Raw genomic sequence first — 27,964 nt, 5'->3', positions numbered from 1 at the left:
TTTTTTTTTTTTTTATTATTTCCCTTCAGTAATTAGCTCTTATGTGTGAGTGTAATTCTCTGTTGACATCTTTCTCCTCTTTTTGTTTTTTTTTTTTTCTCTCTCAGAGTCCTGGCATGGATGAGAGGAGCGCTCAGACAGTCAGTCGGTAGAATCCGCCGCTAATTTCCTCAGCGGGACGTTCAGGACATTTTGTGAGAGCTTCAGGATTTCAACAGCTGATGGGGATTCCCGGAGGACTGTGTGTGATTGACAGGTGGGTTGCGGCAGAGAATGAGAGAGCACAAGACGGAGGGAGGGAGGGGAGGAGGGTACACCCATGGGAGCAGGGCACATTCCTCTAGTTTTAATTACATCAACACCTGCTGATTTGTTGTTGTAATGCTGCACTTCACTCAAAAGCCTGGTACACATCACTGAGCTTCATCTCTCATCATCCGACATTTAAGCTTTTCAAAGTGCACCTGCATGTTGTCTACTTTTTATTTGATGCCTACTGAACTTTATGTTTTACACAAGTCATGTTCCTAACGGATAGAAAAAAGTTTTCTGAATTTCAATTGAATTATCACAGAGATGAGCAGATTATGATGAGTTCAGGATCAGTTGGGAATATTTGTGTTTTGGTGCAGAAAGGAGATGGGAAATATATCTTGCCGCACTGTGGACGCAAAGCAAGAAGCAAAAATGCAACTTTTGTGTTTTTTTTTTTACAGAGGCCTCATTTTGACTTACATTAACTCCATTTCAGTTGTTTCCATTTTTTATCTCGTAATCCTGATAGTGACGCTTGTTTTATGTTATATCCACATTGAGTTGTGACCTCTCTGCCTGGACAGCGAGAGTGAATTCATCCTGTGGTGGTGCTCTTTGTTGTGAAAGGAGAGAGAGAGAGAGAGAGAGAGGACAGGGGATGAAGAGATGGTGGCTGGTGTCCCTGGATGTTTTAATTAGCTAACCTCTGGCTGCATCAGAGGCTATTCATCACTTCTTTTTGTTGGATCACGTCAGGCGTAGACGCTTTATGTGATTGAGAATAACCCGCAACACACACACACACACACACACACACACACACACACACACACACACACACACACACACACACACACACACACACACACACACACACACACACACACACACACACACACAAAAAGCAGCAAAAAAAGTCACTCCAGCAAGCAAACTCACCAAACCTCCTCAAAAGTGTATATGTGGTGCACAAAAACACCCACAGACAAATTCAAGCCATATGTTGTGCAAGAAAAAAAAAAAAGAGGAAGAGGGGGGGGGGCTTTTATAGGAGGTGTATAAAAGCACCACCCTCCCTCCGTCTCCTTCCTCCGGGGAGCTACGTGAGCCAGTCTACCATGGCTAAACTGCAGTGAAGCACAATGCTGCAGAGATTAACTCCGGCACATATCTCCAGATCGGCTGCACGGCTATGAGTCGCAGAGAAGAGTGTAAGAGAGGGATTACAGCGGGAGGGGGGCGAGGGGGGGCGAGGGGGGGCGAGGGGGGGGCGGGGGACACAGGACAGGACGGGAGCAGAGAGCGAAAAATACAGGAAGGTCCCAAATCTGGATAGCATCTCACCTTTAGCACATATATCACAGGGAAATCCTTTTTTTTGTGTGTGTGTGTGGAAAAAGCACAGTATCCCAAGAACATTTTGATATTTATGCATGATGATGAAAGAAGGAGAGCTGGAGGAAAGTGAAGAATTATCAAGTAGGAGTGGGAATATGAGTGTGACTTCTGATACAACACCCGTAGGGTTGGCAACCATCCCTTAGCAGCAGTGACATCCCTAAATTAGAAAAAAAATTGGTTTGTCCAAACCTGGAATCGCCTCTTAAATGGACTTGAGCTCATAGTGCTTTTCTAGTCTTCTGACTACTCAAAGTGCTTTTACACCGCAGGTCACACCTACACATTCACACACTGATCACAGAGGTTTCTATGTAGTGTCCATCAGTATTAAACGATCCATTCTTACACATTCACATGCCATCGATTTAGCAAGCAATTGGGGATAAGGACACATCGAGCATGTGGCTGCAGGAGCTGGGGATCGAACTCCCGATCTTCCGGTTTAGAGACAACCGACTCTACCACTGACCCACCTTGCAATGTTTTCCCCTTTGACTCCGCCCCTCATGATATATTGTAAAGGTAACACATTATATTTAAAACATTTGCGTAATGAACCAGTAAATTTTGTTCGCTTAAATTAGGTTTGTTCAACACATGGTTGGAGAATAAGCTGCTTAAATAAGGTGATTAGTCACAATAAGGAGGAAAGCAGAACTTCATACAATCCCCAGAGAGAAGACGAAGTCAACATTTTATTAGTTTAGCTTTTTAGTTTGGTCGTTACACAGAAGCTTTTCTCTGCATACGATTCTTAATGATTAACGATAATGTTCTAAGTTGTTAGCACTTGTAATAGTTCCACACATTTCTACAGATCATTTCAGATAAAAGAGCTTTAAATAAATCCCCACACACCTATCATTACATCAGTGAGGAGCTGCATCAACACGACTTTTAGAAGAAGGTAACTCACTTACTTTCTAAAATCAAAAATCAACTGACATTCCCACATGTTCAATTCATGTATTGATATTTAAAACAAGACAAAATAATAACAAAAGTAAAGGACTGCTGATGTATGGAAGACGATGTCAAACAGGAGCAGATGGATCTAGACTTAACTGAGGAGGTCCAACAGGGGGTGTCAAGACGTTTGTGTGCACATACACAAGAATACATTTTATTTATTAACACTCCCTATATCCTGTTAATCTCATTTAGGGTATAGGTGTGCATGAATGAGCTGGGTCTTTAGCTTTTACTTGAAGTTTGGTAACTCCTTCCACCTCAGAGAAGAAGTCTTTCTGGAGTCTTAGGGCTCTGTTGTGAAGGTAGGACCAGGCGCTTTCTTTTGGCAGAGCGTAGTGGGAGGAAGACTAGACCGGAGGTTAGGAGGAGACGTTTTTGTCCCTATTTTGAATTTGATGCGAGCCACAACTGGGATCCAGTAGACGGATATGAACAGGGGAGTGACTTGTGTGCTTTTTTGAGTACATTGACGACCAGTTGCGCTGCTGAGTTTTGGATCGTCTGCAGAGATAGTTAAGTATTTCTGAAGTGGGGTTGTACGGGGTTTAATCCAGCCCTTTTTACTTTTTAATATGCACATAGACTCTAATTTAATTATGTGTAATTATGCATTAATTATAATTACACTTAGGCCCCTTATGTTGAAATGATTAGGTTATAAGAATGTGCTGTGACTGAATAGGATGATCACTGTATCATTTCCCCTGTTGTTTTATTTCTCACTTCAGGAGCCACATGTCCACTCTTATCCACCACTTCACCTTCACCGAGAATCTGTGCTTAAAAAACACCAATCAGTGCTACTGTGTCAGGTTTACTCTTCTAAGTACATCCACGAGTGAGCATATACACACATGCATTATTTATCCTGTGTGAGAGCGAGAGAGCGAGCTGCTAAAATGAGTCATTCTTTCTATTCTCTCCCTGCCGGCTCCCGCTGAGAGATGAGTCAGAATACGACTGAAATATGGACGAATAATAATCCATCCTGCCCCCCCCCCCCAAAAAACCCAAACATTTAGTTTTTATGTTATACAACCACAATCAAACTGTGAAGACACACAACATGTTTGTATGGGCGGTGACTAATGCTCTAATTTATTACTGAGCATGGAAACAGTAAAATGAGAAAAACTGCCAGTATCATTTTTTTTTATTTGTGCGCAAACAAATCACACACAACACACATTCAAACAAACGCACAACTTTCCCCTCGTGTGGGAGAGATCCATCTCGCTTAACACGCCTCCTACTCGTGGATCCGAATACCTGGTGCCATGACAACCCACTGGTGAGCTCCTAGAGCAATGAGATTACTGCTGTTAGTGTCACCCACCAGAACGCTCCATGCACACAGGCCAGCACGTCCCAAAGCACACACACACACACACACACACATCATTAGCAGGAATGAGCAAATATCTCTACCAAATATTTTTTTTTGCTTCCTTTCGATGCTTAAAAAAAAAAAGGACAATCAACATGCAAGGCTCGAAAACTTCCAGCTGAATTGTTGGTTTCTGTGTCACATGAATTTCAGGCGCCTCATTATCTACCTTCACGTCAAGATTTCTCGCTGTCACTCACCGATAAGTGCGTCAGGATGTCGACTGGGTGACAGCTGCACTTTTCATGACCATGAATCCAAATCTCCGTCAGTTCCCACACTGATTCAGATCATGCCTTACACTTTTCTCTCTGTAATAAACATATCTTGCTGGCATCCTTTATTAAGTTAATTTATTAAGACGAGCACTTGCTGTTGTGCTTAATTGTTGCTTTAATTACTCTGTGCAGTAATACAATTAAGCTGCTGCTGTCAGTGGAATCTGTCAGATCAGATGCTTTTTTTGAAGACACTAAAAGCTTCTTGAGATTGTCGGTGTATTCCTAAAAGTAAATTATTGAATGGATATGACGAAATTGAAGTTCATGGGCAACAAACATCTTGCAGAGGTTGATGCTTAATTCTTCTTGTAGCTAGATATTAGCAAGTCCTACAAATGTCCTGCAAAGCACCATAGCATGTTGATAATCTCTGATCTGCTCTGTTAATAAAATGCATATCGTCTATTTTGAGCCCATTTCAAACTGCACAAAACTCCTGAAATACTGAAGTTTTCAGGGTGAGTCGCGTGCGTGAAGGCAAACAGCTTAATTTTTCACTCTGACTTCATCTGGAGTTTCTCCTGCCGGTAGATATTTTTCCGCAGGAAGTTCGAGTGAGCTAATGTGAGAATGCAGCAGAACATATTCATGAGAAATCTCAAGCGAGTGGGAGAGGAGGTGATGTCGTTTATTACCTGCAGTCGGTGCATGACTGTTGGCTGAATGCACTCAACCGTTGTGATGTCCGTAGTTAAACTGCTCTCTCATCATCAGGGTGTAATATTTTCATTATGGCATCTTAAAGTGGACTCTGTTGCTTTTTCTGCAATTTCCGTCTTGTTTTTTTTACTTTAAAGCCTGAGATTCCTCGTATGAAAGGTGATCCAATGGGTTGGGCAAGTTGCTCCACGTATTATTTTGTTGGGTTTGAAGTCTCATTAAAGGACAGAACAAACCCAAATTGCAGACACAACATCACTGACATTTCCCTGGTGAAACCGTGGATTTGTCTTTTTGATTCAAAGGTCAAGGGAGTAGGATTGGTGCAAGGGAAGGTGGCATTGTCTTGTTATTCTAAAAAATAGAAAAAAAAAAACTTTCATATGGAAAAAATGGAAAACTGTGACCCCATCCCAAATGAAAAAGTAGCTGATAACAAAATAATGATTTTATAGAGCAAGAACACTGGTGAGAGGAGGTTTTCTACTTCCACTTCTGTGAGAGAAAAGGTAGTGGTGGGACATCCTGAGATGCAAATCTACATACCTGCAACAAGGTAAGTTTCTCTTAAGGCTTCTGCATTTATCATTACTTCATGTACATTTCCTGTTTGATGTTGGAGAAGTATCATCACTAACAACATATGAGAAACTTATTTTTAAGGATGTCAACATTTTCAATACTTTGATTTTATGAAACGAAACAATCTACTTTATTTTAATGATCGATGATAGCTGATGAAAGCTTTAAAAAAAAAAAAAAAAACGGTTGCCATGAGTGACAGAGAGAGATAGAGAGAGACAGAGAGCATTTTCTAAATTGCACAAATACAATGTTTTGGTAAGTTGCCAACCTATTTGTGCAAATTAGAAATCGTGTTTGCTTTCAATTCTCTGTTGTTAAAAACAAGAAATGATTTAATACTGGGCGCCTATGACTTCTATTTTTGCTGCTGTGGTAAAACAGGAATCCATATCGTTTGATTAGCCTAGAATTGCATTGAAGTTTATAAATCTGATATCGTGACAACCCAACAGTAATGTGTGTAATGGATCTGCTCTAGAGCACAAACAACTTTTAACGAGTGTTGATGCTTCATCACTCCGTGTAAATACTTACCAAGCCATCCAGCTCCAGAGTTGGGGACGCACATATCCGTCTCAGCACTGGGCAGGACGAAGCCCACCACGAACACCTCCACGCCATCCGACATGAGCGCCAAGCCGAGCACGAAGAACAGCTGCCACTGGAACCTGCCGTGTCCGCACTCCTGCATGATCAGCTCGTACTGCTGAGCGAGCTCCTCCTCGTCCGACTGCCTCTCGTTCTCCAGCTCCTTGTGGCTCTTCAGGCTGTCGGAAACCGGCTGGCCCAGAGCCACCTGCGCCTTCCCGTCGCTGTAGGCCGGCACGCCTTGGTACTCCCCCTCGTAGATCTCGTCTTCGTCGTCGTGGCCTTCCGTGGCGTCGCTGGAGGCCCCGTCCTCGTCGTTGGCGGCGTTGCCGGCGTAGTGACCGTCTCGCTCATTGTAAGAATTGTAGTTGTTCTCGTCTTCGTCCTCGTTCTGGAAGCGGTTGTAGCTGCGTTGAGTCGAGTATTCGTCCGAGGCGCGATCGACAGCTTTGCTTAAGTTTTTGGAGGCATGTCTCTTGGCTTCTTTAGCGATGTCCTTGGCACTTTTAGCCAAGGAAGTCCTGTTGTTTTGTGTTTCATCCATCTTGGCACAAAGAGATCAGGCACTAAAAGTCTCTTAACTCAACCCTCTTGAGCTTTTACTCCGACAAACCTACCCAATGTTCTTTCTTTATGGTCTTCTATTCCCAGTAAAATCAAGACTTAAGACGGTTTATTGGTGCTGAAAAGTCACTCCGCTGCCAGGAAAGTAATGATTAAGTAATGACGTCTAGTTCCATTGGGAACGGGAGTGGCCAGACTTTGCTGAAATGGAGACGGTTGATCTCAAATTGGACAGATCCTCAGTCCTGTCAGAGCTCAGCAGAAGAGACCATCAGCCTGCGGGGACAGAAAAAAAAAAAGCATGGAGTAAAAGCTGTCTGTCACAAATACTTGACTGCAGGATTTCTTGGCACACTGAGAGGAACTTCAAAAAGAACATTTGGACACTGAGTCGGCCAAGCTTCCCTCTGAAGCCGATACAAAATACTGTTGCTACTGAAGAAGAAAAAGCTTCACTAGAACGAAAATGACACAAAGTATTCATTGATAATGAGCTGGGCAATGCTGCTGGATATTATCTGAATGCAAGTTTCTTCAGTTTTTTGGATATTTTATTGTAACATTGATCAAAGAATCACAAATCCAGCCAAAAATGAATTTCATAATTATGGTTCACCAGCTTCACAGAGGAAGGATGAGCTCAAATCCAATCAACAACTTTGTAAACCTTAAAACAAATACCAGTACATGTGAACACAAAGCAGAGCCGCTCAAAACATAAACACAAAAAAGTTCATCAACCACATCTGTCAATCAATTAGGAGTTGATTGTGTCTGCAAACCACAAGAGCATTTCTGTGTCAGTCAGTACGACCACATTGCATGATGGTAGCGTGATTTTTTTATTTTCTTTTTGCACAGCTGGCTTCAGAGCGATTCAGCAGAAAGCTTTTTTTTTCTAACCAGGAAACTACTGTTGTTGTCCAATGTGAAAAAAAAAAGCCATTAGGATCAATAATGTTTGAGCCCATGTTTACTCCTGTCGAATAAATGTTGCTGAAATTTGTTTGTGGAGAGTTTTTTTTTAAATGCATTTAATAAAGGATAGCCCCGCCCCCTCTCATTTTCAAGGGGGTCCTCACACAAAAACAAAGTAATACACAAGCATAAAAAAAACAGCTTTACCTATCGCTGTTTAAAGTACCTAATGTGGATTCCTTGGCTTTTGCAGCCGGCCCCATCTGTCCTCAAGGACACTAGAGGAACTGTAATTATTTGCACTGGTCCATTTGCGCCATTTTTCAAACATGGAGGTTGCTGCTTGCTTTTTAAGACAAACCAATCGATCATCCAGAAGGATTGTAAATTAGACCAACTGAATGTAATTGAAAGCTCCTTACTGGTAGGAGGGATAAGTCTGTAAACCATCAGCTTGCAAATTATCAACTGCACACCTCTAACAGCATCCTGTACATCTTGAGTATTCTCAGCTTTGTCTTCAGTAATTGGCCCTCAGTCTATCGATGAACTCCCCCCCCCCCTCCTATTGTTAGTTTGCTGATGACAAACCAGTAGGAGGTCTAATCATGGACTGTGGGGGCTCGAAAACCTTGAAGCCCGATGTGTAGAAATCCATCGGTTAGACATAAACAAGCATTTGTCATCATCACTGTCCTCATTAATAACAGGAGCACATTCAGGAGTCACCCATAATGACATCTCAAGGCCTGCAACGACTCTGCATTGAGAAAAAGGTCACAATGACCCCTTTACCTCCGTCACACTGCTCTAGACCTCGTGGTCCTCAAACACAGTGGCTTGCAAGAGGTGATAAATGCATCAGTGCGTCTCCGGCCCCCCTCGTCTCTGACCCATATGAAAGCTTTTACTGAGTTGTGGGAGCGGAAAGCTCGTATCAGTGACCTTAAGCATCAGATAGAAGGCATTAGATCCAAGTCTTTAATTCAGGAATACTTTGACCTTTGAGTCTACAATGTTAGTTTGATATCAGCGCTACGTGTTATTGGATGTATTCACAGTATAAATGAAAAAGTGAAAAAACAACATGCTGGCGAGGAGAATGAGATATGAGGCAGCTTGGTGCACAATGATTGCACCAGTCACACCAGTCACACAGCGGACGCAGGACACCACTAACTCCCACTCACTTGGTAGGAATTTCTCTGACTTTTTCCTGCTGCATTCAAATGTCAGCTAACCTCGACAGCTTGCAGATATTTTTTTTAAAGAGGCTGGCAGGTACAAGTCTGGATAAAGTCCTCTAAAAAAAATGATGTGTATGTGTGTTCAGCCCACTTTTGGGTGAGTGTGAAAAATCAATAAAAGCATAATGGATTTCTTGGAGTTCTATGCATCTCAGTAGTAAAAATTAAAGACTCAATGGATGCAGACTGGCACTTTTTGTTGTTGTTGCAATATCCTCCATCCTTTTCTGTTATTTAGTAAATCCAAGTTTTGTTTTTGGGAGCAGTATGTCAGCAGTGAGTTATGTAACTACATTATTTTGCTTTGTATAGTTATAATGTCCGGCCTTTTAATTTGTTTGTGGTACACTGCAAAGACTTATTTTATTGCACTTTTGTTTCAGGTCAAGTCGAACTGAAGTAAACTATTCTTGCCAGGCCGTAATGTATTTGTTTCATGGATTCATTAATATTCCATTCTTGGAAATTTAGGCTTTTGGGACCATGTTTTCTGTCAGAGCTTATCATATCTGGGGTTATACTTCTAGCCTGGGAGTACATGTCAGCATGTATGACTTGACTCCCCTCAGGGCTCCCTCCGCTGTGGCCTCTCAGAAGACTTGTCAGCACATCAGGCGCGAGCCGTCATGTCTTTCCAGACTGCAGCCAGCGGTCCCCGCAGGCCCCGAGACCGCTGCAGGAGAAACACCAGCAAAGCTTTGGGTGCACAGAATTACACTCCAAAGCCCTTTAGCTAGACTGGTATTGACAAGACAATGCAAAAAACACAGGAAGTAACATTATCATTATCGGTCATTTCACTGGAAAAATCTGATCTTATATACTCTGCGTCTTCTAATATTATCGTTTGGCATTTACATATTCAACATGAAAGCTGATGTAACACACATCCCGAACTCTTAGTCAGGAGTATTTAAGAAAATACCTCTGTACTAGAATTTTAAAGTTTCTACATTTCTATAGTGGCACGATAATACAATACAGCCAATAGAGTCTAACACGATTGGGTCTGCAAATGGAAAGGTCCAAAAACCATATTTCATCGACCTACATGAGATTCATCCCACTATTCTATTCTGCAGTCACTGTAGTGGAAGCGTACACTGAGGTGTTGGGACTGGGTTAAGTGCCCAAATAGACAGTGGCAGGTTGATGTATGGTGTTTCTACTCACCTTTGCTCCGCGGGATTAGATAAAACATCAGTTTGAATCCCTCATCTGGACGTAAGCACTGAGGCTCACAAAGCAGCCCAAGAGTTTTTTTTGGTGCAATGCAGCAAAGAAATGGGGTTCTAACTAAACTTTAAACGCGGCCAGATGATGAGACACTGACTGCCGCCGGCCACGGGTGCATCTAAACACCAGGCTGAAGAGAGAGAGAAAAATGTCCCCATGCTGTGTCTTCAGGACAATAATGAGTTGTTTACTCTGCATCATTACCTACAATGATTGTTTAAAGCAAAAGTGAGTAGTTTTAGAAGTTTCTCAAGACAGAGTTTTTTTTTTTTTTTTTAAACCAGTGCTGCTTGAGAGGTTATATTGATTTGATCTTACTTGTTTTCATCACCTCTCTCTTTTTAAATATAGTAAACCATAGATACGAGCCTCATTGGAAGAAGAACAGCAATTGTCAATTCAGTGTTTGGATACATGCATGTATGCAGTGTTGTGCCTGAATCATGGAAGTGATTCAGCACAGCACAAAGAGCTTACTATGTGTAGACGTTTTTCTTCTCATAACCAAATCAAAGCCCTCCATGCAAACTTCCCAGAAACTCATTTCCAGCAACGCAAACTCTTCCAACTTAGCGTTTGACGGCAGGGACTAAAGGTGAACTCTGTGTTAGACCTCATGATTTGCTCGGAGACTTTTCTTGCACCAAATGGCCGGGAAGAAAATAGCCAATCAGCTCACCGTGCTGCAACACTGAGAGACCCTTTTTATTAAAGCGGAAAAAAGTGAATAATGGTGGAAAACAGGCAGAAAAGATCTATGTTTAATCCCTGTTTGATCTGTGGTTTTTTTCCTCCATCCCTGCCAATCTCTTCACTCTCCTCCTTCTTTCTGTCTTCCTTCTCTCAACCGAGTAAAATTTCGAAGTTATCATCTCGATGGCAGGGCAGAAAATGAAAGATATCCCTCTTGTGTTGACATTTCATTATTCATGATAGGCTAACTCCTCTCCTCCTTATGCAAATGGTCATTATTGCTGACATTTAGAAGTCTTTGAGCTCCGGAGATAATTCATAAAAGTCAGGTCCAAATGTCCGGTCCCTTTGTTGAGAAAAACCTATATGGGAAATTCACACAACATATCCTGCTGATGCTGGGGGTACATACACATAAAAGCTACTCACAACCTTGCCCTTTTCCCTAATATCGTTTACGGTCGTTTTTTTATTTCCTTTTTGAAGGCGCCTTGTGCTGCGATGCACAGATTGGGGGTTATTATAACAGCACCCTTATGATGTGATTTGAGCAATCAGCAAAAAATTCCTGCGAGCTCTGAATCAGCAGTCCGCGGAGAGAGAAGAAATGATTTCCTTGCTGTCGTTGCTGTCATGGCCCGCTGACGCCGTCCGGCTACGTTCATTAATCACTCAGAGAGTCACACACATATACAGTAGATGCATGGACACACACACACGCATACACTCTGCAGGTGCATGCTCTGAAACAGTGGAAGCCCCGCTCTCACAGTGTGCACGGTGAGATTGAGTAAATGTTTTCTGCAGCACGTTGTTCCATTCTTATTTTCTTTTTTAGACGTTCATCATGAAGTGCGGCATAGCAATATTTAAAGGAAAGTAAGGTGCATAACATCCTGTGATCTGCATGGGACCACATACTGGTTGGCAATATGTAAATGCAAGCGGTGTGTGCAGAGCCCTGCAGGCTTTCTGCGGTGTCCACAGATGGCTGCAGTGAGCGTTTGCTAATGCACATCGTGTGGATGGAAGTACATGCCAAGCTCAGCAGATGCTACACAAAGTCAGGTTGTGAGTTTGGACAGAAGAAACGCAGGACTTCCTAAGAAAGCATGCAAGCTTTACACTTGGATGTAACCTCTTTGTGGCTCGTGACTTCTTAATCAATGGAGACCTGAGTTTGTTCTCTGTAGTGAAAAGGTTAGCTCAGCTACGTGAACACAGAAGATGATCTGCTGCAGCTTTCATCATTATTACTTTTTACACTTTTACTACTTCTCTGGTCACTGAGAGCTCCAAAATGCTCTCAGGTTACCAACATTTTAAAATACAGAAAAGGTACAACTGTAGCTCAGAAATACTGTGTGAACAACTCAAGAGAGCTGCTGCACATGCTAACAGCCATATTAAAGGCTTTATATGCAATTTTTTTGATCCAGCAGATGTCGCCCTTGAGCACCAGCATGAAACCAAAACAACTCGTGCTGCATTGTTGTGTTAGCATGCTAATGCTAGCAATCTTTATTATGCTGGTATCTTCACACTGCATGTAAATTTACCTGAAATGAGCGTGATCTAGAAACACAGTTAAGCAGTGAGTACAGTATGTTATTCTTCTTTTCTCTAGTCCCTCAATTAAACAACTTTTATACACGAGGGGAGGAGTCAGCCGGCCGTCCGGGCGATGTAAACAAACTGAAGATAGGACTCTGAAAACATCACAGACAGTGGGACTCGGGTGTTACACCCATTGTAGACAGTCATGACTCACAGAGTTATTTTCAGAGGATATACTTGATTTCTACATTTAAGTGTGAAAAATCACATATTAAGCCTTTAAAGAGAATCTTAGCCCTAGTTTTGATGAGAAATTAATTCAAAACAAGCTATAAATTACCACTTCAGCACTCAAAACTCACATCTTAGCAAGTGTATTTGTCACATTTCTAGTTATAAAGTTAATATTGATTGCTGCACTGGCATTTATTTAAACATCTTACAAACAATTCAGGCTTTGTTTCCTCGTGTAGTGTCCTGAAATAAGATGTTTATCTGGACTTGTCTGGGTGAATGTGGCTTCAATTACGTCTACTGAGATATTTTTTTATCTAGACATTAGACAGATCGATTGGCAAGGTATGAGTTTAGCAATCATGGCGATGCCTGCAGTGTCAAAATGCACCAGGATGCATCCCGTACGTGCAGATCCAAGCCTGGCCTCGCCTCGCTCTGCTGTATTACTACTCTCTGGCTAGGCTTAATACAGCTGAGTATCTGCGTCAGCTGCAAGACTGTAAAATGCATTCTTTTTATTTTGTCCTCTTGTGCTGCTAGTTTGCAAAAACAAGCAAAGGTTGAAATAGCCTCTACTTCTTCTGCGGCTGTTGACGTATTTGTGCCAAGAACAGAGAACACTTTCGCAGTTGTTGGGGTTGTATCAAGTCAACTTTGGTTATATTCTTTAATAATTATACTTAATTATTAATAATATAAATAAAATATCATTAAACTATGTTTAATCTCGTTTTGGGGCACCAACCTGTAATCAGGTAAATATAACCAAAATATCACTCAAATCAGTCTCAAATTAGTTATTTAATTACTAATATTATTAATAATGAATAACTATATTTCATAAATTGAAGGCGTGAAATCCGTACACAAAGCCTTCGCACCCAGCTTATATCACAATGTAAATACACCAGTAACCACAAACAACTGCTCTCTTAAATTATAACAGAATTTATTTAAACAAAGCAACATCAATCCAAAATCAATGAACTTAATTAAACAAATAACTATTATAAACTAATCTAAGCAACAAACATTATCAAGCAAAGGCTTGTGGAAGGGGTGTGAATGTAGGTGTGTGTGTATGTGTGTGTGTGTGTGTGTGTGAGAGAGAGAGAGAGAGAGAGGGAAGAAGAAAGGGGGGAAGATGGCTTCGTACCCTCGTGGTCGTTCACGATGGCGCAAACCTAACAAAGACCCGGGGTGCGTGCGCGTGTGGATGAAAGGGAGAGAGAAGGGGGGGGAAGATTACTTCGTCCCACGTGGTCGCCCTTCCGATGGCACACACCTAACAAAGGCCTAAATGTGGCCTTAAGGTCTAAAAGAGACTGAGTTCGGCCCTACACAGTCTGTGTCTCTGAGGCGTCTGGATAGCCGCGAGTGTATAGATCTCTGTGCGTAATGGCGCGGTGGTGGAGTTGGTCTCCAGATGTACGTTTACACAGGAATATGTGTGTATGTGTGTGCGTAGAAGGGGAAATAAAAGAGAATAAAAAAAGAGAAATGCGTGCCTGAAGAGGCCGGATCACAGTCCGACTCCCGCGCCACAACTCGGAGTAATTCCCTTCATTCACAGAAACAAACCAATAGCCGAATTCAGGTTAATACGGCTTACACTGGCCTTTCTGATCAGAAGAGTAATACCCGGTTATAACGCTGTTACGCTAAACACATATAGGACGCAGCGGTCCGAAACAGGAACAACAAGGGTTTTAAACAGTTAAAACTCAGGACGCAGGTCCAACAAAGATAAAAATTACAGTTTCTGCTTTGATCAACAATTGTTAAAAACACTCTCTAAAGCTAATTCTGCCCAGACCTAATTAAGCCTCACTTGTGAATCGCTTTGTCCGCGATTGGTGAAAGGAAAAGAGTCCGGCGATGGAGCAGATCTTCTGTCTGTCCTGGTGCAGAGGCGTCTGATGGCGGCGAGGGTCCCTTACGGCGAGAGCGGCTTCGTTGGTTCTCCGTCGAGTGGAAAGATGTCCTTTGATGTCCTTTCGTTGCAGGACAGAATAAGACCGTTATCTTTCTGATAATCTGTTATAGTCTGACGCTCTCCGAGAAACTGAGATGCGTTCACTGGACAATCCGAGCTCGGAATTTAGAACACTGCCGGCCGCGGATTACCTGCGCGCCAAAACTTAAAACAAAGGAAGATTGTTGCAGGAAACAGGAGATCTTCTTGGGTCTCCGAGCACCGAAGGTCAGCGCGTGAAAGAGAGCGAGCAATGGAAGTCTTGGAGTTTTGTAGCCTGGCCTGCTCCATGGGGGTCTACCTCAGGTCCCCTCCAATGAGGAGAGAGAGGTTCCGGTCCCCCCTTTACTTCACACGTAGGTGTGAAGTACCGCAGGGGATTCTGGGATTAAGAGTCCTTTTAGGCCTCTTTGTGATCTCAGTGAATAACTCAAATGAGGCTTTTACAGAGGTGCAGGCCCAAGTCCATTGCTTGACTGTTCTAAGCCTGCGTGGCCCAACATCCCCCCTTTGTCCTGAAGAATGGGATTGCGGGTCGCGGTCTTTAGGGCAAATAGGGCCAACAGTCCATGTGTGAGGAGACAAATTTTCAAATAGTTAGTGAGCAAAAAGTCCATACATTTTGAGAGGCATTCGGTCTGGGCAGACACTGAGGCAAAGTCTGGGCAGACTGTCTAACTATGTCTAAAGCTAGGCATGAAACATAACCAGGCATTAGCAAAGCTTTGCTACTCAAGGTGCATTCCTTAACAAAACAAATGAAACAAACAGACAAGAGGAGGGGAGAAAGAGAAGAGTATAAGGTGTAGATTTGTGGGCTAACTCCTAGCCTGGGCAGGAGTAAGCCTGTGGGAAGGTGTTTGTGGCATGTAGGTGTGTAAATGTACATGTACATTATGTGTCTCCCTACCAATGTCAAAACACAAAACAGGGACTAGGAAACATTCATGTCGGTAGAGTGACATTGTTGTGTTTCTAGAATGGAGGCTACACCCCCACTCCTATGTGGAGTCAGAATCGGGTTCTCTGTAAGCGAGGGAGTCCTTAGGGAGCTCGTAGGAACTCCGATTATACCTACCCTTCTGTCTCAGACTACGGCCATCCCGAGAGTTCCGTTCGGATCTGGTAGCGATCAGTTCTCCAGGCTGGAACCTACTCTGTGGTTGAGTCCCACCCCCCTGGCTCTGTTCTCTATTCTGCCGGTGATATGGTCTCTTATTCTTAGCACAAGGCAGCTTGTTGCCCTCACGTGACACGTGGCGTAAGCGTGTCTGCCAAACCGCCTGTGCGAATCTCTTGATCTCTTTCATACTAAGCTGATGTGTACGACTATGCAGGGTGACATCTGAACGCACGCAGCCATGCAGATTGTGCATGAAGATGGACTTGAAAGTTGGGTTCTCTTCCAAACCTGGAGCCTTACGTCCCTGGAAATATGCAGATCTAAGTCGCCAGTAATAATCTTTGGGGGCCTCGTGCTTCTGGTGCAAGACACTGAAAGCACTAAGAAGGGCAGATGCAGGGTCAATGTAGGTGGAGTATTCCTGGCGCAAAGCATTGCAGAGCGCAGAGTACTGGTATCTGATCTCAGGCTGAAGGGTAGTCGTGAAGTTACGGACACTCTTGGAAGTTGTCTTCCAGATCAGCCTGAGTTTTTCTCTTGTGGATGCATCAGGTACCTCACTGAGACACAGGTTAATCTCTCTGAGGTAATCATCGATGCAGAGGTCTGAGTTATCTGGATCAAACCGCTCTACATCCTGTGCCATAGATTCAATGAGCCTTATGCGCATTCTTTGATCTCTGGGTAGAAGGGAGCCATCCCAGTCATCTGAGGTTTGGATATTCCTTAGCCGTGAATCCTGCAATGGGAACCTACAGGTAGCAGGAGGGGGCCTGGTGTTATCTCTGCCTCTGGGGGCTGAGAAGTCACCCCCCTTCCTATGTGGTGATTCAAACCTGTGAAGGTGTGAAAGGGTGTCACAGTTGTCAGAGAACTGGGGCGTTTCCCCAAGGAACGGGGCTCCACAGTCAAAATCAGGGAAAACTAGACTTATTTCCTCAGTCCTTGGGTTATCCTGGCTGCTCGGTTCTTTACTGAGCTTTTTCAGCAGGGTTGTTTGATCTCTTAAGGGGCTTGGTCCAGGATCAGAGTCATATCCTGACGATGTGTCTTGCTCCATGCTTACCTGTGCTCCCTGAATTAATTCAAGCATGTCCAACACTTTCTGCTTGGCAGTTTGTAAGTGCTGATTAACAGATTTGTTTCCTTTCTGCAAGGATCGGACCTTTGGTGGGAGTGTCCCCATGAAATCACGGACACTCCTAGCCGTAGTCTTCCAGATCCGTTTCAGTTTTTCATGTGAGGACGCATGAGGCAGGTCAAGGAGACCATGGTCAACTTCTCTAAGGTAATCGTTAATACTTGAATCTGGGCTATCTGGGTCAAAACGCTTCAGATCTTTGGCCTGAGGTTCTATCTGCCTGGTTCGCAGGCCCTGACCCGAAGGCTGGCGAGGGTCGTCCGATTCGTCTGATGAATCGTAAGCCCTGTGGTTGTCACGGTAGTAGGGTTGTAACCGTGGCGGGGTTTGTGTTCGGCTCAGTCGTGGCCGTCTATCGTGGGACAGGTAGCGTTCGGTGCCCAATTGGGCCCGTGTCTCCTCCCTGTCTCTAGGGGGAGTAAAGCCTCTCATCCTGCGGGGTGAGGGTTCTCTTCGCTCAAAGCGTATGGCGGAACGCGGGGGCCCTTCCTCTTTACTCATCCTACTCTTTACCGGGTGGTCTGAGGACGTGGGCGCTTTTGTGCCTGGGTCGACCCGGCGGTGCCTTCCCCTCTCCTCCAGATCCTGCAACATGTCTGTCTCCCTCCTCCAGGGGCTTGGTTCGGTCTCCCATCCTTCATCTGAGGTTTCCTCATCTGATCTGGGGGCTGAAGTCCTTCTCTGCCTGTCTTGAACTCTGGGTACCATATCACTTCGTTTCCTCTGTTCGGCCAGTTTGCTGCTTTCGTGCAGTGTTTTATTCTCCTCCTGCAGGGCCTTGCAATTTTCCTGCAAGGTCTTTAGTTTATCCTGCATTCTTTCGAAGTCGTCCCGCAGGATCTGTCCTTCTTCTAGTACCCGGGCTAGCTGTTCCCGGTGTATCTCATTCTGCACATTTGATTTGCGCTGATAAAGGAGGAGAATTTCGCCTAGAACATCTGAAGCTGTACGTGTTGGCTTCCCAGTTGGTTGATTTGCATATTCAACCAAGCCCTTTAGTCTCTTTTCACATGTGCTGAGGGTGTAGGAGTTCAGGCTGTCGAGCTGCTCTATGGGGAGGTGGATAAGATTAGCAACTACGTCTTGAAGGGGTGGATCGTCTGATCCATAGTGAGCTTTGGCCCATAGTTGATGTATGTCTTCTGCATACATTCTGTCTTTATTAGGGGTGAGCCTGGCTCTGTGGTTGACAAGATCAACTAGCTCTTCTAACTTCTTATCACTAATGCTAATTGACTAGCTATATAGGTTGGCACTCTCCTCTGAGGAGAGGTTCGTCAGACCGGCAGCAGTTTCTTGCAGTGCTGCGTCGTCTGATCCAAAAGGAGTCTCAGCCCCCGACTCACCTAGGGTCTTGGTACACAAGAGAAAATCTTATCTAAGTTTCCCAACTGATCACTGCAGTCTATCCTGGAAGATAGGAGAGGGGATTCACACCTCAAGTCCTCAAAGGAAGGGAGGAACTCACACCTCTCAGACAGCTGGCTATGCCACAATGATAAGGTTACACTCTCATCTGGCCAAATGGCTCTCAAACAACAAGGAGCACCACAATCCTTTAGTCGAATACTTCAGGATCAAAATCTAGATTAATGCAACAAATCAAGTTCCTTGATAAAGTCACACTAGCTGCATCATTATGTCCAATTGTTGTATGGACCCAAAGGGGACAACAGTTACGGCTTTAACCATTAACTAACAACATAAAACACAACTAAGCCACAGCTTGATGTCTGCTTTGCTTAAACCACAAAAATTTAAAGAAAATATAATTTTCTTCCGAAGGATCCTTTATAGGATTTTAAGTTTGGATTACTGTGCATTTACAGTGCAATAAAGCTGGTTTATTGAAGGCCTCACACGGGCCGCACCATTTGTTGGGGTTGTATCAAGTCAACTTTGGTTATATTCTTTAATAATTATACTTAATTATTAATAATATAAATAAAATATCATTAAACTATGTTTAATCTCGTTTTGGGGCACCAACCTGTAATCAGGTAAATATAACCAAAATATCACTCAAATCAGTCTCAAATTAGTTATTTAATTACTAATATTATTAATAATGAATAACTATATTTCATAAATTGAAGGCGTGAAATCCGTACACAAAGCCTTCGCACCCAGCTTATATCACAATGTAAATACACCAGTAACCACAAACAACTGCTCTCTTAAATTATAACAGAATTTATTTAAACAAAGCAACATCAATCCAAAATCAATGAACTTAATTAAACAAATAACTATTATAAACTAATCTAAGCAACAAACATTATCAAGCAAAGGCTTGTGGAAGGGGTGTGAATGTAGGTGTGTGTGTATGTGTGTGTGTGTGTGTGTGTGAGAGAGAGAGAGAGAGAGAGGGAAGAAGAAAGGGGGGAAGATGGCTTCGTACCCTCGTGGTCGTTCACGATGGCGCAAACCTAACAAAGACCCGGGGTGCGTGCGCGTGTGGATGAAAGGGAGAGAGAAGGGGGGGGAAGATTACTTCGTCCCACGTGGTCGCCCTTCCGATGGCACACACCTAACAAAGGCCTAAATGTGGCCTTAAGGTCTAAAAGAGACTGAGTTCGGCCCTACACAGTCTGTGTCTCTGAGGCGTCTGGATAGCCGCGAGTGTATAGATCTCTGTGCGTAATGGCGCGGTGGTGGAGTTGGTCTCCAGATGTACGTTTACACAGGAATATGTGTGTATGTGTGTGCGTAGAAGGGGAAATAAAAGAGAATAAAAAAAGAGAAATGCGTGCCTGAAGAGGCCGGATCACAGTCCGACTCCCGCGCCACAACTCGGAGTAATTCCCTTCATTCACAGAAACAAACCAATAGCCGAATTCAGGTTAATACGGCTTACACTGGCCTTTCTGATCAGAAGAGTAATACCCGGTTATAACGCTGTTACGCTAAACACATATAGGACGCAGCGGTCCGAAACAGGAACAACAAGGGTTTTAAACAGTTAAAACTCAGGACGCAGGTCCAACAAAGATAAAAATTACAGTTTCTGCTTTGATCAACAATTGTTAAAAACACTCTCTAAAGCTAATTCTGCCCAGACCTAATTAAGCCTCACTTGTGAATCGCTTTGTCCGCGATTGGTGAAAGGAAAAGAGTCCGGCGATGGAGCAGATCTTCTGTCTGTCCTGGTGCAGAGGCGTCTGATGGCGGCGAGGGTCCCTTACGGCGAGAGCGGCTTCGTTGGTTCTCCGTCGAGTGGAAAGATGTCCTTTGATGTCCTTTCGTTGCAGGACAGAATAAGACCGTTATCTTTCTGATAATCTGTTATAGTCTGACGCTCTCCGAGAAACTGAGATGCGTTCACTGGACAATCCGAGCTCGGAATTTAGAACACTGCCGGCCGCGGATTACCTGCGCGCCAAAACTTAAAACAAAGGAAGATTGTTGCAGGAAACAGGAGATCTTCTTGGGTCTCCGAGCACCGAAGGTCAGCGCGTGAAAGAGAGCGAGCAATGGAAGTCTTGGAGTTTTGTAGCCTGGCCTGCTCCATGGGGGTCTACCTCAGGTCCCCTCCAATGAGGAGAGAGAGGTTCCGGTCCCCCCTTTACTTCACACGTAGGTGTGAAGTACCGCAGGGGATTCTGGGATTAAGAGTCCTTTTAGGCCTCTTTGTGATCTCAGTGAATAACTCAAATGAGGCTTTTACAGAGGTGCAGGCCCAAGTCCATTGCTTGACTGTTCTAAGCCTGCGTGGCCCAACACAGTACAGTGTACCTTATTCAGAGAGGGACAAAGAAGGTGAAAGAAGCTGTCAGAGTAGCAGAGCAACAGAGAGAGAAACACAATTAACACTAACACAAGAGTTATTGAACTTTCCAGAAACCTTAGAGTCAGCTCCAAACGGACACAACAATCTGTCATGTTGTGGACTGTCCTCGACTGAGGAAGCTTTGTCATTTTATCTCTAAACTAAACGTGTGTTTTGGTTAGCTAAAGCGGCGGGAAGTCCAAAAAATTGACTGTGCATATCTGGCTCCGAATTACATCACCAGCCCAATATGTCAGCAATTGTCATTGGGAGTATTTTGGCTTCATTTTTAAACAACTGGAGTGAGTTGTCCACCTTTATATAAAGTCAAAGTAGAATACAGTATAAGCATAAAGTGGAAGGGGGATTAAGCAAGCTAACTTTTATGATGCATTTATTTTGTACAATAATGTTTCTGTATTTCTTTAAGTCCAATGCTTCTGTTATAAACCTAAAAGCAAATTAGCGATTGCTACAAACTTGTATTCATGGCATCTACTTTGTATTTTACATATGAAGCAATGTTCAGTGGATGTATCCCTGTTAAATAAATTAGAATAAACTAAAAATCAGCCTCCAAAAGATTAAAAAAACAAAACATTTTAAGGCATTGGAAACTTGTTCTGTGCTTTTCTAAAGAAAAAGAAAAAAAAAACTAATGGCTAATGAACGAGCACTTAAAACGTGCAGCCCCAAGAGACTGGAGAAGAAGAAGTACGACTGCAGGGGGTGGGGGGGGGGGGAGTAGAGGATTCAGGGGGTTTAGATTAAAGTAATGAAGACGCAGTACATTATAAAGCAGCATCATGCCTTAGAGCTCAGAGATACCCCGAACATAAACGAGGAGCAGAAACATAAATTCATGAATTCTCAAATGTGCTGCTGCAAAAAACTAACACACACACACACACACACACACACACACACACACACACACACACACACACACACACACACACACACAGCTGCCTGATTGCCTGTAAATAATGATGGCTGTGAGGGACTGCTGGAGTCCGGCCAACAGCTGTGGGGGGTCCCGGTGTGGATGCCCAAACTGCAATTTGATGGAAAGTATTTGTGTGTGTGTGTGTGTGTGTGTGTGTGTGTGTGTGGTAGGTGGATAACAGAGAAAGTGAGAGATCGTAAAAAGTGGTTTCCTTCGCTCACACTGAAGACAGGAAGTAAATGCTTTTTGAATGTGTGCGTTCCTAACACTTCCGGCCATCCTGCAGAAGTCGCCCAGTCCAACCAGTTTGGCTACGCCACTGCTTAGATGGTCACTGGAAAATTAGCATCCAATGACGTCCTTCCATGAACTTTGTGCTCGATCTTGATGACTTAATGTTCCGTCAAAACCTGTAAACGTTGCGGCTCTCTTGAGCACCTGATGTGCCACGGGTAACAATCTCCACCTCCCCTTTAATCCAGGCAGGAAAGTTAAAAAAAAAAGAAAAACTTAACAAAAGTCTTTGCTGCTTTGCGTTTTCTTTCAATTTTGACCAGCAAAAAGCCGAAGACAGAGTTTTAGTACAGTTGAAACAGCTTGACGATGTTCCCCTCGCCTTTCTTTCCAGGCTACTGATTGGCTGACAGATTGCCTCCTGGCCCCCTTTGTGACATGTGGTGCAGACCCATGCAAGCCCCAAAACCCCTCTCTTGTGTTCAGTTTCCAGTGAAATATAGATGAAGCAGAGATAACACACAATAAGAAAAGGTTAAATAGAGCGAATAGACGCTTTGATTGTCATCATGCTGAGCTAAAAGCAAACACTGAGGTATACAAGCGCCCTGAGGCAAACATTCATTTACTGACTATTCAAAGTGAACCTTTTATCCGGTCGGAGAACTGCCTTCAAGCAAACACCTGGTTTAGAATTTCTGCATGTTTGATCCAATCAAACTTTACATTCAGCGTCATGGGACAGCTATATGCAAAAACTCATCCGTCAATTCCCCTCCTCCTCCTCCCCTTTGTTCCACTACTGCAGCTTCAGAGCTCAGCCCACAGACCACGTACAGGAAGGAGCATCAATCACCGCGGAGTCTTTTGACGCAAGTCGCGTCCCATAATTAGATTTCGGGGCTGTCCTGCAGACTGAGAATCAATCGGTACAGTTTACATGACTCTCCTCGCTGCACCGTGCATTAAAGCCCCGGAGTAATGGATGGATCTGTGTGTGTGTGCGTGTGTGTGTGTGTGTGTGTGTGTGTGTGTGTGTGTGTGTGTGTGTGTGTGCGCGCGTGTGCGTGTGCGTGTGCGTGCGCGCTCTCTGCTCACTGCAGATTCACTCCACTGCTGCTTCTATGCGTGTGCCAACTCATTTTAAACACGATTTTTTTTTGGAGCACGACCGGATGGTAACAACCTCTAACACAGTCACCACGACCAGCTCACACACGGAAGATGTAGAAAGTAAAAAACAAAACAAAAAATTGCTTAGAAAAACTCGCATTTTTTTGTATTTTTTCTCAATTTGTAACATTTTGCCAAATTGATATGAAACAAAAAAAGAAAATCAGTCAGGTGCGGTTCTTCAAATGGTCGCTGACCTAATAGCACCAACATATTTTGATCAAATAACATTCATGGTGGTATGTAGTAAACTCACTTTCTGATGCTCATTCTGACAAACTCTTAAAAAAGTTCCCAAACTCTTGCGTCAATCACGCGCCCATTCATAATTTTCAAAATAATAATAAAAAAAACATTTTTAAATCCGCCCTTATCTGCAGTTTCCATTTTGCATTTTAAATGATCTTAAAAGATGAGATCTATGTTTCACTACAGCGGAGTGCGGAGGGAGATGATGAAGTTCTAGTTTAAACAGAGAAAAAAAGAAACACTTACAGCGTACTGAGAGGAACCATGGGTGCATCATGCCGAGCCTCCGGTGAGTCTCCTCTCTGCCTCTTTTTTAAACAGCAACAGGGAGGAAAAGCATCGCGCCGGAGATTTCTTCTTTCTTGTCTTGTGTGCGATGCAGCGGTTTTTCTCTGCTGCAGTCCAAGGAAGAGACGAGAGAGAGAAGGAGGGGAGGTGGGAAGCGTGAGTGCGATGGGAGAGGAGAGGAGGGGAGGAAGGGGGAGGGAGGGAATAGCAGGAGTAATAGGCAGACTGAAATCAATAGGCCTGTATCCTACAGACAACAGTGAGCATTTCCGTGTAATACAGAGCAGCAGTGATGCAGGAGGGGTTGGTAGGAGTCACAGACTGCTGAGATGATGAGAACAAAAAGGAGGAGGAGTGAAGAAGTTTAGGGATGAGGAGGACTGCTGCTGGATCTGCAGTGACAACTGTAAAACCAACAGAGTAGCTACTACTCTAATGCCAGAGTCCAAGGCAACAGAAGACAATACAAGAGGATACAGTTAATTGAACTGACTAATCTGGATGTGTCACTTAAATCCATCAATTGGACCCCCTAGTTCAAGTTCCAGTGAGGAGTTTGATAGCTGGTTACAAAACAGACTGACATTATAGGTGCCGCCTCTTTTTGAAATCAAGAAAATATTTTTTTTTTTTTTTTTTTTTTCATGTAGCACTTTGAGATTTTTTTGCAAAAATGTAAAGTGCGTTACAAATTAAATGCATTATTATTATTATTATTATTATTATTATTATTATTATTATTATTATTATTAAATAAGACCATCTGCAACGAGACTGATTTTTTTGAACATACAGTAGTTATTGTTAATAACAATTTAAAAAAAAAATCCAAAATAAAAACGTTCATACTGCCTTTTGATCGGTAAAATCTTTTTTTTTCTTATGTTTTGCATATCTATATCGAGCGCCAAAGTCGACACAAATGAAAAGTTACTCATAGGCGCTTTGAAATGCTCAACTCTGCAGCTTAAAGCTTCCATATTTTAATCATAATCACCTTTCATGTTGTTAGTTTCTGAAACCTAGACTAGCTTTGCATGAAAAACGACTTATTTATCTGATACTGCATGGTGTATGTAAAAACCCTAATTTCAGCCTCTGCCTGAAACGGTCATTTCAACTGTTGTCTCTTTAAAGCCTCCCTCCCCACGTGCCCACTTTTCTTCTGATTGGCCAGCACTGTGGAAGCCTTCCCAGGGGCCAGAACGCTGCAGGGCTGCCAGGGCCGCCAGGGGTGGTCTTGCTTGGAGAAGAGAGCCTACGTGAGCGGTTTCAACGGCTTACGTCGAGGCTTGAAGCCATCCCATGAAATTCTTGGTTTCATATCGGGGAACTATTGTGCGATGTGCAGAACAAGCCGTTTAGCGCCCTCTGCAGACTCATCCTGGGATTACTCTGACATTCAGTTACCTCATGATCTGAAGCTTCTCTTTTATTGTAGGCATCTTTCATTGTAACACTTTATGTGAGTTTTAAAATGGACAACAGCACAATGGGTCAACTTTAATATAACATTTTTATAGCCAATACAAAAAATTAATTTGCAGCTATGCAAAATTAGTTCTTAATTTATATTTGATGTTGCGCATATTTTGGGACACAACTTTCAGTGACAGGTAGGTATTGCTTGCAGAGTTTTGTGCATGTGTCTTGTTTGGAAAAAGATAACTTAGGTCGGCTCCCAACACAGAAATATCTTTATTCCAAAGGAAGCATGCTTGATATCTAGAATATCAGCCTGCTAACTAATTAGCCAGGGAACTAGACTGTAAAACTTTGAAAACGTAGCTTTTGCCAACCCTTCACTCCTCTCTTGCTCCAGCCTCTGGACCATTTCTGGCTCCAAAACATACAAACTCATACAGTAGAGTTCATAATTGCTTAATAAGAAGGCTTTTTAAGGTCATGATAAAACCTATGACGGTACTGTGTGCATGTTTCTTTTCATCTCTACATCTTCCAATTGTGTCCCAAAAAAGTTCGAGGCTAAAAGAGTTCAATGCGGACGTCTGGGCAGAGAGAGAGTGTTAGCAATCCCCAAAAAGCCCATCCTTCCCTACATGGCTGAAGAAGAGGCCATTATGAACTCGAGTGAATGAGCTCTCCTCTCCTCCGCTCTCAGAAATAACCATTACGGGGGGGAAATCTCGAGGAGCGAGGAAGGAAGCCTGCGAGGACGTCCCTCTTACTCAGTCACATAAAAATGCAGATACATTTGCATTTCTATCCAGCAGCTGTTGTTTAATTTGAGGGCTGAAATGAATGAAAAACCAAACACACACACACACACACTCACATTATTCATATCAGGACACACGAGCACGAGCACACGCACACGCAGCAGACAAAGTACTCTACTGGAACTAATTCACTCCTGCATTAACATTGCATGAGCGCGGTTCATGATGTCGGGAAATCATGATCTGGATATGCAAATGATTTTCTATGTCTTTTAACCTTTTTTTTCTTTCTTTGCTCTTTCTAAACCAAAACCCAAAGAGTTTGTTAATTCAAAATGTTTTGCAGAATTTAAGCAGGGGAGGGGTGGGCAAAGAGAATAAACAACATAAGAGGAATGACAAAGAGAAGTTCAGGTTAGGGTTACAGTCCAGCAAAACAAGGCTTAAAAAAAAATAATCATCAACAAAAATCAAAGCCCCATTGCAGCTCTTAACCTATGCCTGTTGGTCCAGACGGCACGTATACCCCGACTGTACATCTACCATTGAATGTGTGTATCCACTCTACCGTTATTGCACAGCCTCTCTTATAGTTCATAATCTGTAACTCTGCAGCCCAGAGACAGGAATGACCGACACAATATAACATAAAACAAAAAGTCAAAATAATTTGAATATTTCCACGTATTCAAAGTATAAGCTTCCCTCTCCGCCATCTTACTTGCTGAATTAGCTAGCTACTGTATACACATTCTTGCTGAAACGTCTGAAAGCTGACCTGCTCATGCACAGCTACCTGCAAGAAACAGAAACTGCAGAGGAAACAAAAGGAAGAGGGGAAATACAGCATTTTCTGTCAGTACAGAATTATCTTCATGAAAAAGTAACTATTAACAGATTACTTAATCAGCTGAACCGACACTACAAAAAAAAGTAACCAGAGTACCCTAACAGATTACTTTGTAACACGTTATCCCCAACACTGAACTGGACTTAAATCCATCTAACATTAATGATATTAGAAATACATTTTATTCACAGTATGTAGCACCTCTCTGAGTCTTGGGTTACATCAACACAGATAAGGTAAGTGAAATTAAAAACAAAAAGAAGTTGTGATCAAATTGACTAAAAGACAATAAAGCCACACAGCTCAGACTTGGAGATGTTTCCTACCAGGCAGCAAAAGAAAAGACATGATCTCATAATGTTGTATAATAGTTATGTGGGATCAAACCTTTCCAAAGCTGTAAGTTTGATAACCATTACAATGCATCTGTTCCCGCAGTAAGAAGACATTTACATGAACACTGGTGTGTGTCTTTGTATCGCAACCAACTGTAAGGAAAGCTTAACTGAATGAACTGGACATTTAATCATCATCTCCAAGCCGCCTAATATTTCACTCTTAAGTGAATACACTTCGATAATGTACTGCAGAATTGTTATGAGTAATTTAGCTGGATGTGTGATATAGAGTTTAATTGATTTCTAATTATACGCGCTGGTGGGTGCATAATTTCACGAGTAGAAAAAAAACAAAACAAAGAGGGATGTTCACTAAGGTCTTCTTTAGAATGCATCAGGATGCACTGCTTTGTTTTCCCTGTAATTACACACTCCACTCATCTGCTCATATACTTTACACACACACACACACACACACACACACACACAAACCCACACACTTTTAAAAAATGTACTGTGAGAGAAAAAGGTAATTACCTGTTTTGGCCATAACTTCCATTCCATTAAGTAAGTACTTTGCAACATGACGGGGTTATTAAAAACAAAAAAGGACAAACTCTATTCAGTACATCATGAACACCATTTATCTGGAAATGACATAATAGCACAAACATGAAAAAGAAACCGATCAAAGAAGTGTTAGACAAACAACAAAAAAGTAAATTTGCATTTTTTTTTTTGTCAATGAGATCTGTCGGCTTTGAAGAGAGGGATTTATTGCCTGTTTTTGTTTTCAAAAGATCTTTTTCTAAGATAATTGATTCAATGAGTCATTCACAGTTTCACTGTACTGGCCGAGTGTACTTAGACTTGCATGGCTTAATCTTTGAGACAAGCATATTCTACCAGGTAGCCTGAAACGTGGTCACAGGCACGCTGGGTTAAGTGTTTTTGCGAGTTAGGGTTGCTAAACGTTTATCGTTTATCACTACCCATGGACCATCAAGTCTAAAATAACACACTATTCACTATATGTATATATATTTATATATAAGGATTTGACAGAGTAAACGTCAGCTTTTCCTTATGATACTGAAAGTTACAAAAAGGTGTTCAC

At 42.8% G+C, this 27,964-nt stretch overlaps 1 protein-coding gene across 1 annotated transcript in view; it reads right to left on the bottom strand.

The window, feature by feature from the left end:
- The window catches only part of LOC109978317 (synaptic vesicle glycoprotein 2C-like), a 52,835-nt gene extending 29,071 nt beyond the window's left edge, over window positions 1-23,764 (bottom strand). The window contains exons 1-2 of the mRNA XM_065965843.1: window positions 23,438-23,764; window positions 6,076-6,969 (exon numbers count right to left, since the gene is read on the bottom strand). Coding sequence (XP_065821915.1) covers window positions 6,076-6,673 — 598 coding nt within the window. The 5' untranslated portion in view covers window positions 6,674-6,969; window positions 23,438-23,764. The remainder of the gene's footprint in view (window positions 1-6,075; window positions 6,970-23,437) is intronic.
- Between the last annotated feature and the right edge of the window lie 4,200 nt (window positions 23,765-27,964).

This window comes from Labrus bergylta, chromosome 17 (assembly GCF_963930695.1).
Source record: "Labrus bergylta chromosome 17, fLabBer1.1, whole genome shotgun sequence".
Lineage (NCBI taxonomy): Eukaryota > Metazoa > Chordata > Actinopteri > Labriformes > Labridae > Labrus > Labrus bergylta.
Note: the sequence above shows the minus strand (reverse complement) of the source record. Positions and strands in the feature narration are given on the sequence as shown.